Genomic DNA, 13,693 nt, shown 5'->3' on the forward strand with positions numbered 1-13,693 from the left:
ACAAAGGCATTGGGACATCGCCAACATGCATTTTTGGTTTCCAAGTTGGGAATGAAAAACATTTTTTCATTATCAACTTGAGGGGGAGTGTAGAGACTAGTGTTTGTACAGCAAGCTATTTAACTTGTACACTTCTAGAAGTAGTTAGAATAGCTAATTAGCACATGTGTAAATTGTTAATTAGTTAGTTAAATGTATTAGTATAAATACATAGTCACTGTACATACGCTCAAGTCAAGAAATGAGAATCTTCCGTTTATTCTCTCTAGATTCTTCTTCTTCACTAACACCTTGGAGCTCTCTAATGGCTTCCCTGTGGATAGTCTTGACATGTTTGCTTTCTGATTTCTCCCACAATGGCTTTGCTTATATAGTTCGTTAGTTTTAGGCCATTCTCATTTCTATTCTGTTACAGTTATATTTTCTTTTCCCATGACACCAGAATGGAGAAAGAAAATGACATGTTACACCATATAGGCAAGACTTTTTATCAGTCCCATGGGCTATGGACCTGCAAAGGATTTGTATTACCGTGGGATTATCTATTCCACTTTCAAAAGAAATGACAAAAATGGCAAAACAAACAAGTCCCGACAACAACCGCATCAAATGCCAGATGACAAAAAAGGGCAGCCCGGTGCACTAAGCTCCCATTATGCACAGGGTCCGGGGAAGGGTCGGACCACAAGGGTTTATTGTACGCAGTTTTGCCCTGCATTTCTGCAAGAAGCTGTTTCCACGGCTCGAACCGGTGACCATGACAACAATTTTACCCGTTATGCCAAGGCTCCCCTTCGAAATGCCAGAAGACAAAGACCAATGAAATTATTTAGTTGATTAACAGAGCAATAGTGATTAGTGAATATATTTCTTTGGCCTGATATATGAACATAAAAGTTCAGATTCAGTTGTATTGTATGGAATCCTTATCATATTCTTTGCTAAAAGTGATATACATATTTGTTCTATGTGACTAATCAGCATCTCCAACATCTCTCCTCTCAGAATATAAGAAAACTGCTTTTTACTCTGCAATATATTATAAAATCTTACAACAAAAAAAAACACCTACTCCTTTCTGCATCCCACTTCTAAAAGAATCAATCTGCAGTATATAACCAGTATTGTCTGTATGGTTGTGTATAGCTGAGTTTCCGGGTTCCAATTACCCTTTAAAAATCAGCATGTATGAGATCTCTGTATCAAATCATGTTGTGACAAGTTGTGTCACAAGGATATGCACAATCAATCTCCTTGCTCACATTTCTGCTAAAGTACCAATCACCAACTGCCTCTGCAATTGTCTGAAAAACGAATGTTTCAAAATTAGTAGACACAAAATCGAAAAGAAATTAACTTTTGTGCTTGATAGGTTGTCAGTTGCATCAAGATCGTATATTGACTTGTACATATCATGTGCAATTCACAACACCACTCTTTCTATAAACACAGAATCATTTACTACTTTGTAGATTTTAGCAGAAAACGAATAAGAATCTTAGATTCCAAGATTGTGAATGACAGTATGATGTGATAAAAATCTTGCATAGTAGTAATTAACAAACACAGAAGATTTTAGAAGAAACTGAAAGGGACTGGAATTACTTCACACACTAAAACATTGTTCTTTGCCATTTTAGCGTTAAGATTGCATTTCAAGTAAGTATTGTGCCACAGCCAAAGATGTGAAAAATTTATTTGACCAACCTTGTTGTTTATTCGAGGAGAGTCAACTGCAAACCAGGTATCTTGTGTCTCACTTTGACAATGAGTGAAGCAAGAGTTTATGTACATCCCACCTCTTCTTGAATATTCATAGAAAACTCTCAGAGCTTCAAGCATATCTTTCCGGAACCCTGAAAATAGTCAGCAATGAAGTAACCATGGTTACTGCCATCAATAACAACAGAAATTACAAATTCTGAGAAAGGTACATATAAAAATAAAACTAACAAATGTACCGTGATAAGAGTAGCATAGCATAGTATGTTACCTAAGATTGCTATAATCTGGTTGCCGAATATTTGAACACTTCGTGAATTCAATTGATATTTCTTTCTATCAGACCTTACAAGATTCAACTCTTTTTGCCAAATCAACCCCTCCCAACCTTTTAACTGCCTAAGGACCTACATTAATGACATGTTGAATTGCGTGATATCATGTTAAGAAATGGACTTTGGGCCTAATTCAATCTCAAAAGTTAGCTTATTAGGTGAGGATTGCCCAAAATTGATGTGGGAGTTTTAACAATCCCGTACACTCAGGATTGGACATCTAGAGTGTGTACAATATAACATGAATGCTCCAAATTGGATAACCAAGAATCGAGATGGTCTGGCTCTGAAATCATGTTTGATTGTGTGACCATCTCATCTATAAGCTTAAGTTGTTAGAGAGCGCACTTTTATTTATTTAATTATATCTTCAACATATTCAAAGATAATCATATAATAATCTTTGTCAACCTTGCAAAATATTTAGTTGACTTGGATTGCATGCCGCAACGTTAAGCTCGCAATGATACCAGTGCCTTTGAGGATCAGAAGAAGGCGGAACCAATATGTGATGGAACTGCAAAAGCATATGGTCAGATAACTGGCACCGTGCATCACAAACATTACTCTGAAGTATGCCTAGTTTATAACAAATTGCAGAATGATCTTACTTGGTACACGTCATATGCTGAATTTAAGATGAAGAATGGCGTTCTGATGTATGGTAATGCATACTGTGGGAAGAAGCACTGCATGAACATCTCAACAATTCTTAGAAGATTGATCAGTTTCATCACCAGCTCATGAACTAAATACGAGGAGAGTGCTTAGATCATACCAGGTGTGGATAGTAGAGAGTAGAAGTGCAATTTTGATTGAGATTTGGTTCTACCCCCTTCAGAAAACCACATTTGTCAGAACAAGATAGCGCAGTATAAACATTCCTGAATCTAGCCATGATAAGAGCATACCTGTAGGGAAATAAGATCTTCATAGAAAGATCTGATAGTGTGGTTCAGACTTATATCTCTCCTGCGAAAACAAATGCAAACATCCCATTAAGTGTAAGACGGAGAGGAAATCACATTTGCCTGTTCAGTTGGCAGAAACATACTCATCTAAAAAGAATCCAGCATCACTCAAGCATTTCACACTAGCATTCTTTGGTAGATAACTGGTGAAGTTGTCACAATGCAAAAAGGTCGCCAAGCCCCCAGCAGAGCAGCCAGAAAGCAAAGCCTAGAAAGAAATGCCATCAGTATAGTTTTAAGCAGAAAGTATCTTTTAGTAAGGGAGTAAGACTATGAAGTTAAAATATTTGTATTACATGTCTTTTGGGAAAAAAAAAATTTAATCAACAAAAAGATTATCATGTTATGTACTTAAAGTTACAGAGTTTGAATATAAACATACTGAAAGATCCCAAGCAGTTTTGTATAATATTTGGCAGTTGTCTATTTGTTTACTGATACAAAAAATGACTATTTAACTCAGAAAGGCAAGACCATCTAATTACCCTCTCTATGTCCTCACAAGAGACTAATATTTCTGTATTGGGTAGGATGGGGAGGGGGCAGTGTGTTGTGAAGGAACCAAATGCTGTTTATCATATTGCTACCCCAAGTATAATTATCGAGCTGTATTTGTGATTCGAAGCCTTGACGGTCATCATCACATGCTGTTTAAGTGCAAAGGAGTCATTACCTTCTTCGCTCGCCCGAGCCCTTTTGGGAGAAGATCAAGAATAATTGCTTGCCAAATTCTTTGTCCTCTGAAATAAAGCAATGTGCTCCCATTTCGCTCGCCGCTGCTACGGGAATATGTCTGTGCTTCATTTCACGCAAGAACAGGACTCAGTTAATTGAAAGGACAGGGTACAACTCAGACCAGATACACCTTTATCAAGACCATAATTCTTTAACTAGTCCAAAGGCAAAAGTAATTGGCTTTGACACATCTAATATGTATGCCACCAGAAAATCTATTAGCAGCTCCATACTTGATTCTATTTAACTTGAAAGCAAGGAAAATGAAGAAAATTCAGGGTAACGCAAATGGTAGTCATATGATAGAATCCAAGACAAGTAAGGTCATAATAATTGGTAGAAAGAGCAGGGATTGAGATAACAAATAAAAAGAAGTCAAAAAAAAAAAAGTTCCATATTGGCCTTGATCCAAGTCTGACCATGCTTTTCAAGCTCTAAGATTCCGAACTAATGTGAATCACACGTGCACATTAATTCTAAAGCAAATGAATGTTGCTATGCAAATTATGATTTTTTTTCCATCTTTATCTGTTGAATTTCCATAATGTTCCACAAAAATGTTATGAAGCATCATTACACTGAGGTACTCAGGACCTTGTAATGCCCTCTCTCATCACTAATTGAAGTGAATCCTACACTTGCAGTTCATTTCCTAAACGCGTGAATATTAGTCATATTAAACGATATCTCCTAACCACAATGTTGAGTTTACCCTTTCTTAAAGACAGTAGTATTTTTTTTCTCGTCCACAATGATTTAGGAATACTTAAAAAATTTCATAGAACCAAACCATACCTAGCTCAAGTAACTAGAAATGAAGTCTCAGCACTAAAATACTTAGTTTCATGACTTCTACTGGTTCTATACACCCATAGTTTGGCAGACAAAACAAGATAAAACAGCAACAAAGCAAAGAAGTCTGCTCATTTGGCACGAGGAAAAACGAAGCACCCGATTAAGCCGAACTCTCACTTAAAATACTCTAGATAGGTGACTATCAAACAAAAGATTTAGTGGAAATAGCGGCCAGCTACTAGGACACGGCAGTGATAGTTCTTGTATAATAACCAAACAATAATGATGATTGAAAAACTAATTTCAATGGAGTGCTAAACAGGATGTAGTGGACACGAATCTAGTACTACAAAGGCAAAAAAAAAAAATCACAAAGTGGGAATATTTAAGAGGAAAAACTACTGCAAGAAACTGAGGTGTGTGCAAGTTGTAGAGAGTTTTACCCCATTATAGAACTTAGAATCACCAGCAAATGAGGCTCCATCACAATATCTGAGCTTCACCCGATTCCAGTTGTAGAAATCTGCATTTGTTTTTCGACTTCTCCATTAGTTAGTTACAGATTCCTCACGCAGTAACTTCAAATCATATAGAATATATAAAAATCTTTTAAACCAATGTTAGTTTATCATTGCACCGGAAAAGGGAAATTCTGGAAAAAGATTATCCTCAATATGCAAAAGGATGATAAGTATTGATAACTGTAAAGAAATAGTCCAATCCGATTCATTCAATTACATTTGAAACAAAGTTTGACTCCGTGTAGTTACTTTCCAATTAGGCTTTAGTCTCTAAATCATGCTGCTATTGAAGAAGTGAGAAACTCTCAAGTTTCAATAAAGAAAGGAAAATTAGGGAAAATATATTAAATGAAGAGGCACCTTTTTTTTTACCAGTGTAGATTGAGGTTCCACACTCAATATTTGTAAAAGCTCCTTAGTATTATTGACTTGTTCAAAACCCCCTTAGCTCACGCCTCAGTAACAGCACCAAGTTAGAAAGCCAGAAAAAGTAAAGTGGATTCTCAATATGTTCTCAGTTTTAACTTTTAACTGTTAGGGTTAAATACTTAAATTACTTTATTAGTATAAATATCGGGTGCATGTAACTATTTCAAGAGGAGTCCTTTAGGTAGGCTTTACTGGAGAGTACAAATGTACGATGGGAAATGCAGGGCAGGGGTCACAAAATGCATAAATCATGTAACATGTTAGAAAAAGTGGTCTATTTGCTTTGTTTTGCTGTCCTCCAAGTTCCAACTGGCTGTCGGTGCACCCATTTAGCCTACTTACAATTTAATAAGACTATGATTAATTTATGTTTTCTTTGTCCATAATAACTGACAGGGTAAATGTTTTAGATGCTGGACCTAAAACGGGGCATACAAAATTGACATTTGTTTCTCGCAATATCTAAGAAACTAATAAATAATGAAATATAGGGCAGGCACAGTCCTTCACTTGGACTTCAAAACAAATCTAGCTGACTAGAGGATTAAGCAAAAAAAGAAAAATCTAATTAATAGGAAGTCATCGGAGCAGAGATCGAACTGCAGTGTTTTAGATTGGGAGGATAGACAATCCAAAATAGCTGTATGCTTATTAATCACGTGAGGAACATGGACCTTGTCACACAAGAATAGACAGCATTTTGTACTCCTACTTACCAGATTGTCATTTCACATGCTTCCGGTTAATTTTCTTTCTTTGGTCCTTGATATAATGATAAGTTTGTGAATTACCAGGATTTAATGACGCATTGTTGCTGAGAATGCCGGAGAAGACCTCCCACTTATTCATGTAACGAGTTGATCCCCGCCGAGTTTTGGATCTATCCAAGCATGATTTGATATCATTGCACCATCCACCACCCTGTTATTGCAATCAATATGAAATTAAAATGTCAGACATTTCTCAGTATATACTTTTTGGACATACTTGCATACACATTTATTTTTCGTCTGTTAGCGTAATGTTATGTATTGTAATGCAACTTTTTCCCCTACACCGCAAAGTAGCCAAAAACACAAAATTTCAATTATTAGTATCACAAGTTCTAATTTCAATAACTTTCTAGTCACTCTAGCTAAGTGTTTTTTCACATAAATATAATAATGTTGTCTGAATAAGCTTCCATGTACCTCATGACTATTTTACGGAATATACGTGCTACCTATACCAACCAGAAGCGGATCCAGAATTTTAAGTTTATGGGTTCCTACACAAATCTGAAGCTAATATAAAATAATAACTGGATTAACGGACTGGATTCTAAGCTAAATATTCTTATATATTTAATGAAATTTTCAATACAAATACCGGATCTAGATAAAAGTTACTGGATTCACGAGAACCCGTATCTAACACACTGGATCCTCCCCTCGTACCAACTCATGTACCACCTAAAGTTTTTTGTGTTTTTCGAATTCTGAAAAGTAATAGTAGGGAAAAGGAGAGAGGATACTGGCAACCGTTACAGAAGTGTGTTTTTCAACATCTAGTCCTAGTTATAATACTCTGTAAAATGACAACTTTGACTCTCTTTTGTGGTCCCTATATATGCAAGTTGTCATGTCGTAAAATTAAAAAGAATGGCCATATGCCCAACTGGAAGAACGTATTCAAGCCGCTCTTTGAAAACTAATTGACAGGATAAGCTTCTAATCTGTTATCACTAACAAATAGTGAAGACCTAATTATTGAGAAATGGAAATGGACAAATTGAATGAGAGAGTAGGGGTCCATTTTTAGATAAATGGACAAACATATTTCTGTTCCGCCACCAATCCTTTTTTGCCTTTATAGGTTGATAAGTATTAGTAAGTCATAAGCTCGCAGAAGTTTCACACTAGAATACTACTAGAATCCGTGCCTACACTTTTGACATGTTTTGGATTGGATGAAAAGAAGAAAACGAGATGAAAATCGTATTTAAAAGGAGAAAAGAAAAAGGTGAGAATACGAGGGGTAACTTTATATTTTTGAATTTTTAATGAAAAAAGAAATTTGATCTCATTTAACAGTAATACTTTTTATAAAGAATTATTCTGTTAAATAAACTTAAGATCTTATTCGACATTATCAAAGTTTCATTTAGATATGGAAAGAAGATGGGAAAAGAAAACTTGGTTCACGACCTTATCCTTAATTTTATTATTATTCCTTATTCCCTTTTTTTATCCCTAAAAATCATTCTAAAAGTAAGAATTAGATTCACCCCTTCTCCTCTACATCCTTTTTTCCTTTTCTTAAATCCAGATGATCAGATAACTAAGACAATTAATTTTTTACATTTTGCACATAACAAAAACTGTATGACATCTTAATGCATGTAGAAAAAAACTAGGAAGAGGCATGTTACATTAGTGCATCTTAAATCTTTATGCATAAATAATTCGGTCACTCCTTCCCATTACTTTTGCCTATTGGAACCATCATGTCCATAATCACAGAAGGTTTCTCTTTGCCATGTTTGTCCTCTTTGTGCAGGCCAAATGTTCTTTTTAACTTATCGTTTTGAGCATCACGCGATATGTTCACCAATTAATAGACAACCAACTAGAGTAACATTTTCAATTTTGATAATTATGTTTGATAAAACCAATACAATCTAATCGGGCAAAACAGTGTGATTGAGAGAATTTTACCTTTTTACCCTTAGGTATAACCTTTGAAACAGATCGCAGAACATCCAAATGCACTAAAGTTATTTAAGCTAGAAAAATTTACAAGCAGGAGAGAAATATTTCCTTTTTGTTTATGTTAACATGTAAATACTCTATGTGAAATCAAACATTAGATGTTCAATTTAAAGCGAATTTAAGGAAACATTTCCCGTTTGGATTTAGTTTTTGAAATTGGTCCTATTTTTTGTTTCTCGAAAATAACGATGTGTGACTTTGTAGTGAACTTTGAAAGAAATTCCTGCATTTATTTTAGGTTAAATTTTCAAAAATATTATAAATTCCCAGAGCATTGTAAACATTTACATATGATTAAAAATTAGAGAAATATCAGCTATAAGTCTTTATTTGCTACTCTCTCGGGCTTACTTTAAATGATTTTTTTGTGATCCACAATATTTGATTTTTTAGATATCAATAAGGAATTAACTTTTTCTTTTCAAAGTTGCTCTCGGAGTAAAGAAATAATTTGTTATATTTTTACTGAACAAATTAAGATTAATATAATCGATTTCGTTGTTAATTAATGTTAAAAGGTGAATTCCTTAATATAACCGTACGAAACTTACTTGGAATAATAATAACTGAAAGAAAAATAAAGTTCTTCTTTAGCCGCATAAACGGGAAAAAGTGGATTTCAAATTCCCAAAAAATGAGACAAGACCTAAAAACAGCATTAAGCTTGTTTTCTAACTTCCTAAACCAACGTCAAAACGTGTTCTAAAGACCCTCTGTTTTAGTGTTTTGTAACCAAAAGGAAAAGTGGAGAGAAGTAATTACTCACTCACTAAAGAAAGGCTGCAGGCACGTTCAACAAGAAGTAGAGAAAATATAGAAAAGAAGTCTCTGTAACTAACTGTACGCAATGACAGAATCTTTTTTTCCCTTTACCACCCCTACAGGAAACACCATAAAGGAATCAGTCACTTACCTCAAATTGCAAAAGCCAATTGCTTGTTCCTGCTCCAAATCCTCGGTGCAGGTGATACGCAGGCAAACTTCCATCCAAACAATCTGCAAAATCAAAATTCAATGTTTAATTAACCATGCCATTAATTACCTGTACAAAACTAGTTATAAACTACTGCTTTACTGGAAATTTTTGCGTTTGGTAGTGAAATTTAAGAGGAATTATTAATGATTGGTAAAAAGGAAATTAAAGCTCTCAATAAAGATAGGGCATATGGATATTACATGCTCCTAGAGTAGAAGCGTTATGGACAAGAGTCATGTTGACCAGAAGCCGACTCTGTTCACCTTTTGAGTAAACCAGCCATGGCCAGCAAATTAGCAGAACCAATTTCAACAGGATAACTGAATTCACATTCATTTTTCACTGCGCTACCTCACTGAAAAAACAAAAATGGGGAATGCAGCAATATTTATATATAGTGAATCTGTAGTTCACAGAATCAATGCGTGAAGAGACGAATATTCTAGAAGATGAATAGAGATGTGAAAGTAATCCACCAAGAAACTTGTTGGATATAGGAGTAATTAAAAGAAGAATGAATTATTTTCTTAAAATGGATGAAGGAATTAGATTTTCGCTGTTGACTGAAGAAAGGAAAGCATTTAATTTACACCACGAATAAGGAAATAAAACTCAATCAAAACCTCTATGCTTAAAAAGGAAACAAAAGAAAGAAAAAGCACAAGTTATGTGCCTTCAAATTTGCAGAAACGCTGAAGAAAAGGATGAAAATGGCTTGAAAAAGGAAGAAAGAGAGTCGAAACAGAGCCCCAAATTTGGGAGAGCCGTAAGTTTAACAAGTACTACAAGAGTTGTAGTATATGAAGGGGACTCCCGAGGGAGGGAAAGAAATGGGAATGCCTTTGTTATGGTTTTAATTGTGTGTGTGACGGATTAAAGAAATGACTTTAAGAAGAAGCCCAATGGGCAATGGGGATGGCGTGGGTTAACAAATTTTGTGAGTCAGCCGCAATGGCAATTGACAGGTGATGGATGAGATGAGAGGAGGAGTGGGGATGGGAGTGGGACCAATTTTTCGTTATGGTTAAGTAAGGAGCAAGCTATATCATTGAGCATTTTAGTACTAAATCGTTCTTGGAGAATTAACCCAGATAGTCGCTCACTCAATTACTTAAACTAAAAATAGTTATTAAATGTATAATATATATATATATATATATATATATATATATATAATTTATGTATTATATGTGTATAATTATATATAATCTATGTATATGACGAAAAAATAAACAATGAATATAATCGGCTATTTGTATAAAATCCCGTTCTCTCCTTTTCTTTTCTTTTTTTCTAATTTTTTTCCTAGTCTATGAGTAATAGAGAAGGAAGTGGAAGAAGGCACAACTTCTAATTATCAAACCTTGCAGACCAAGCGATATATGCGGTGTTGCATCCATACATAGTGGAGTTGCAGTTAGTAGAGTGCAATTTTGTAAAATCAAATACCACCAAAATAAGAAACCCAATGTTACTTTCGTAAAAAATTTCTATACTACGTTCAAGACTTGTTCACCATTTTGACGATTTTACGTAAATTTAATACAAAATTTTAATCAAATTTTTTGTGATGTATCTAGAAATGTATATATAAAAAGAGAGTTACATAAGATAGAAAAAGAGCTTAAACTTTTTTTGGTTTGTGATTGTCTCATATTCGGTATCTTGACCTCCGACTAACCCGAATTCACATAATTAGAAGATATGATTGAAATGATAAGGGAATCATCTCAGGCATACTGAAAAAAGAGTCCAGAACCCAATTGTGGTTCTTTTGGACTCAAAATACATAAATAGGTGATAAAAAAAGGTGACATTTATATATATAGTACCACAATACTTGGCGTTATACATTAATGTTAACTGTGTCGTCAATGTATAGCGCCAAGTATTGTGGCACTATACTGAAAAAGCTGACACGCCCAGGTATAACGCCAAAATACCTGGCGCTATACATAAATTTTTATATATAGTGCCTGGTATTTTGGCGCTATACTCCTTTCCCTGGCCCCACCAATAATTCTTGGCTTCAATGATTCAAAAGCGTATAGTGCCAACTTTTTGGGCGCTATATATATATATAAAAAAAATTCCCGGCTAGTCATTCCCTGTATAAAGAGGTTAGGATTGTATAGAAATTCATTCAAAAAAAATTTAACTCTTGTTGAAACGTTTATTGTTATTAAATTCTCCAGTATTTTTTCATTATGTACGAAGAGCGTAGAATAAGAGTTTCATTATATTGGGGGGGGGTGAGGTTGTGATGGAGAATAACTCTGTGGGCTACAGTTTACCTGCTCAGTGTCATGTTAAATTGCCACTTACAATGGAGTATGATAAATTGATATCGTTGTTATGCAAAAAAATGAGTGTGAGGAAACGTTCAGTGATACTTAAAGTAACCGGAAGATATTCGTATTCCGTCACTCCGCAGGGGGTTGCTTTTTACTCGAAGTTTAACATCGACAATGATGAAACTTTGAGTGATTTTCTGAGGACTCCGGATGAATGCCGGGAATTTCTTGTAATCACAATGTTGGAGATATACGTGAAGGTCGAAGACGTTCCAAAAAACGAGGTTGTGCGTAGTAGAGATAACCCCCAGTCATCGGGTGGTTATTTTGGAGCAGTTTTTGCCGCATACGTTCCGGATGAAAGAGTTTTCCTTAATTTAAACTTATCACCGCCGGCGAATGAGCAGCGAGAAAATAATTTATACCCTGCTTTCCATAATTCACAAGACGAGTGGTAAACTTTAATTTTCATTTGTGTTAATTATGTATATTTTTGGCATATTGAATTTGTATTAACGCTCATATATTTAATAGGGAGTACCGACCGAATATGAATTTTACAAGTGGCTCATCCGGTAGTCATCACCAATTGAAAACGCCCATCATGGATTTCATCATATTACGACTTGTAAGTGAAATGATATAGCCATATGGAAAGCATTTATTAATTCAGTAGCTTATATTTTTGTTGGTTGTGCACTGAAAACGAGCAAGTTGAACCACCCGTACTCACTCAATTGACCGAAAATGATATATTACATCGGAATCTAGCAGATGCACAAAGTGAGGAATAGAACAGTGATTACAATAACAATGCCGATGAATTCGGAGACGAGACACCCTTTCCTGGTGAGGATGGTGATGAGCAGGATGAGGAGGAATGACCCGATTTAAAGAGAGACCCCCTAGACGAAGAGTGTACGAGTCCGAAGTATCATTTCATTCAAGGGAGATTCCTTACATTGATAACTTGCCAACCATTCCGGATGTGGAAGCTCTCACAAGGGATTTTGATGAAATCCGGACAACAATGTGGGATGAGTCTAGACCAACGGTGCTTGCAAAGGGGATGCTTTTTTCCTGATAAAGCCCGCTTAAGCAGGGCTTGTAAAATGCACAACATAAAAGAGTGTTATGAGATGCAGGTACGAGAGTCAAGTCCGATGGTATACAAGGCTGTTTGCCGCAGGTGGTTTTGGCCATGTAATTGGATGTTGCGTGCGACCAAGAAGAAGACAGGTATGTGGAAAGTGGGTAAATACATTCCCACCCACACATGCGAAATGGACACATTCAACGGGAATCACTTCAACTTGGATATTGACTTGATTTCTCTTGTACTTCTTCCGCACCTCGAAGCGTCCATAAGGTATACAATCAAAGAGTGCATTACATCAGTCCACCAGGAATATGGCCATACCATTACGAAAAGAAAGGCATTTCTCGGGCGCAAACGAGCATTTGAAATTGTCTACGATAATTGGGATAAGTCATTTGCATCTCTGTCAAAGTACATGGCGGCACTGCAGCACTTTAACCCCGGGACAGTTGTTGAATGGAAGCTTGAGCAAAGTCCAGGAACACCAGAATACATATTCAATTACGTGTTCTGGGCGTTTAAGCCAGCAATTGATGGTTTTTCGCATTGTCGGCCTGTAATATCCATAGACGGAACTCATGTCAATGAAAAAAGCTATTGATAGCCGTGGCAGTGGATGCTAATGGACAGATATTTCCTCTAGCTTTTGCTGTTTGTGCCAATGAAAGCAGAGAGACGTGATTGCTATTTTTGAACCACCTTAAAGGGCACGTTGTCAAACAGCTTTCAGGTATTTGTTTAATATATGATCGGCACGGTGGTATATTAAGTTCTGTGGAGAACTTGCCTACATGGCAAGAACCTTATGCATAACACTGTTACTGTGTGAGGCATTTGAAGGCCAATTTACGGAAGGCACATCCCAACAAGGATCTACATGATTTGATGTGGATGGCAGTAATTGACCACCACCAGCATAAATTCCAGAGGCATATAGATTCTATCAGGCAAGAAGACGAGGCAGCCTATCGTTGGTTAATGCGACATGACCCTGAAAAGTGGACGTTGCATGCGGATAGTGGCAGATGATGGGGAATTCTTACTATAAACGTGTTAGAGTCCTTCA

The 13,693-nt window shown here is 35.8% G+C and overlaps 1 protein-coding gene across 1 annotated transcript; it reads right to left on the reverse strand.

Annotated features, from left to right (window-relative positions):
* Positions 1–913: 913 nt before the first annotated feature.
* On the reverse strand, positions 914–10,142 carry LOC107798948 (pectin acetylesterase 9). The gene is made up of 12 exons (XM_016621978.2): positions 9,435–10,142; positions 9,172–9,254; positions 6,300–6,429; positions 5,002–5,081; positions 3,702–3,821; positions 3,112–3,236; positions 2,969–3,029; positions 2,836–2,892; positions 2,669–2,746; positions 2,469–2,574; positions 1,708–1,856; positions 914–1,304 (listed from the first exon to the last, which is right to left on the reverse strand). Exons 1-12 carry the CDS (start codon positions 9,568–9,570, stop codon positions 1,203–1,205), a joined length of 1,227 nt encoding a protein of 408 aa, XP_016477464.2. The 5' UTR covers positions 9,571–10,142; the 3' UTR covers positions 914–1,202.
* Between the last annotated feature and the right edge of the window lie 3,551 nt (positions 10,143–13,693).

Source organism: Nicotiana tabacum, chromosome 6 (assembly GCF_000715075.1).
Source record: "Nicotiana tabacum cultivar K326 chromosome 6, ASM71507v2, whole genome shotgun sequence".
Classification (NCBI taxonomy): domain Eukaryota; kingdom Viridiplantae; phylum Streptophyta; class Magnoliopsida; order Solanales; family Solanaceae; genus Nicotiana; species Nicotiana tabacum.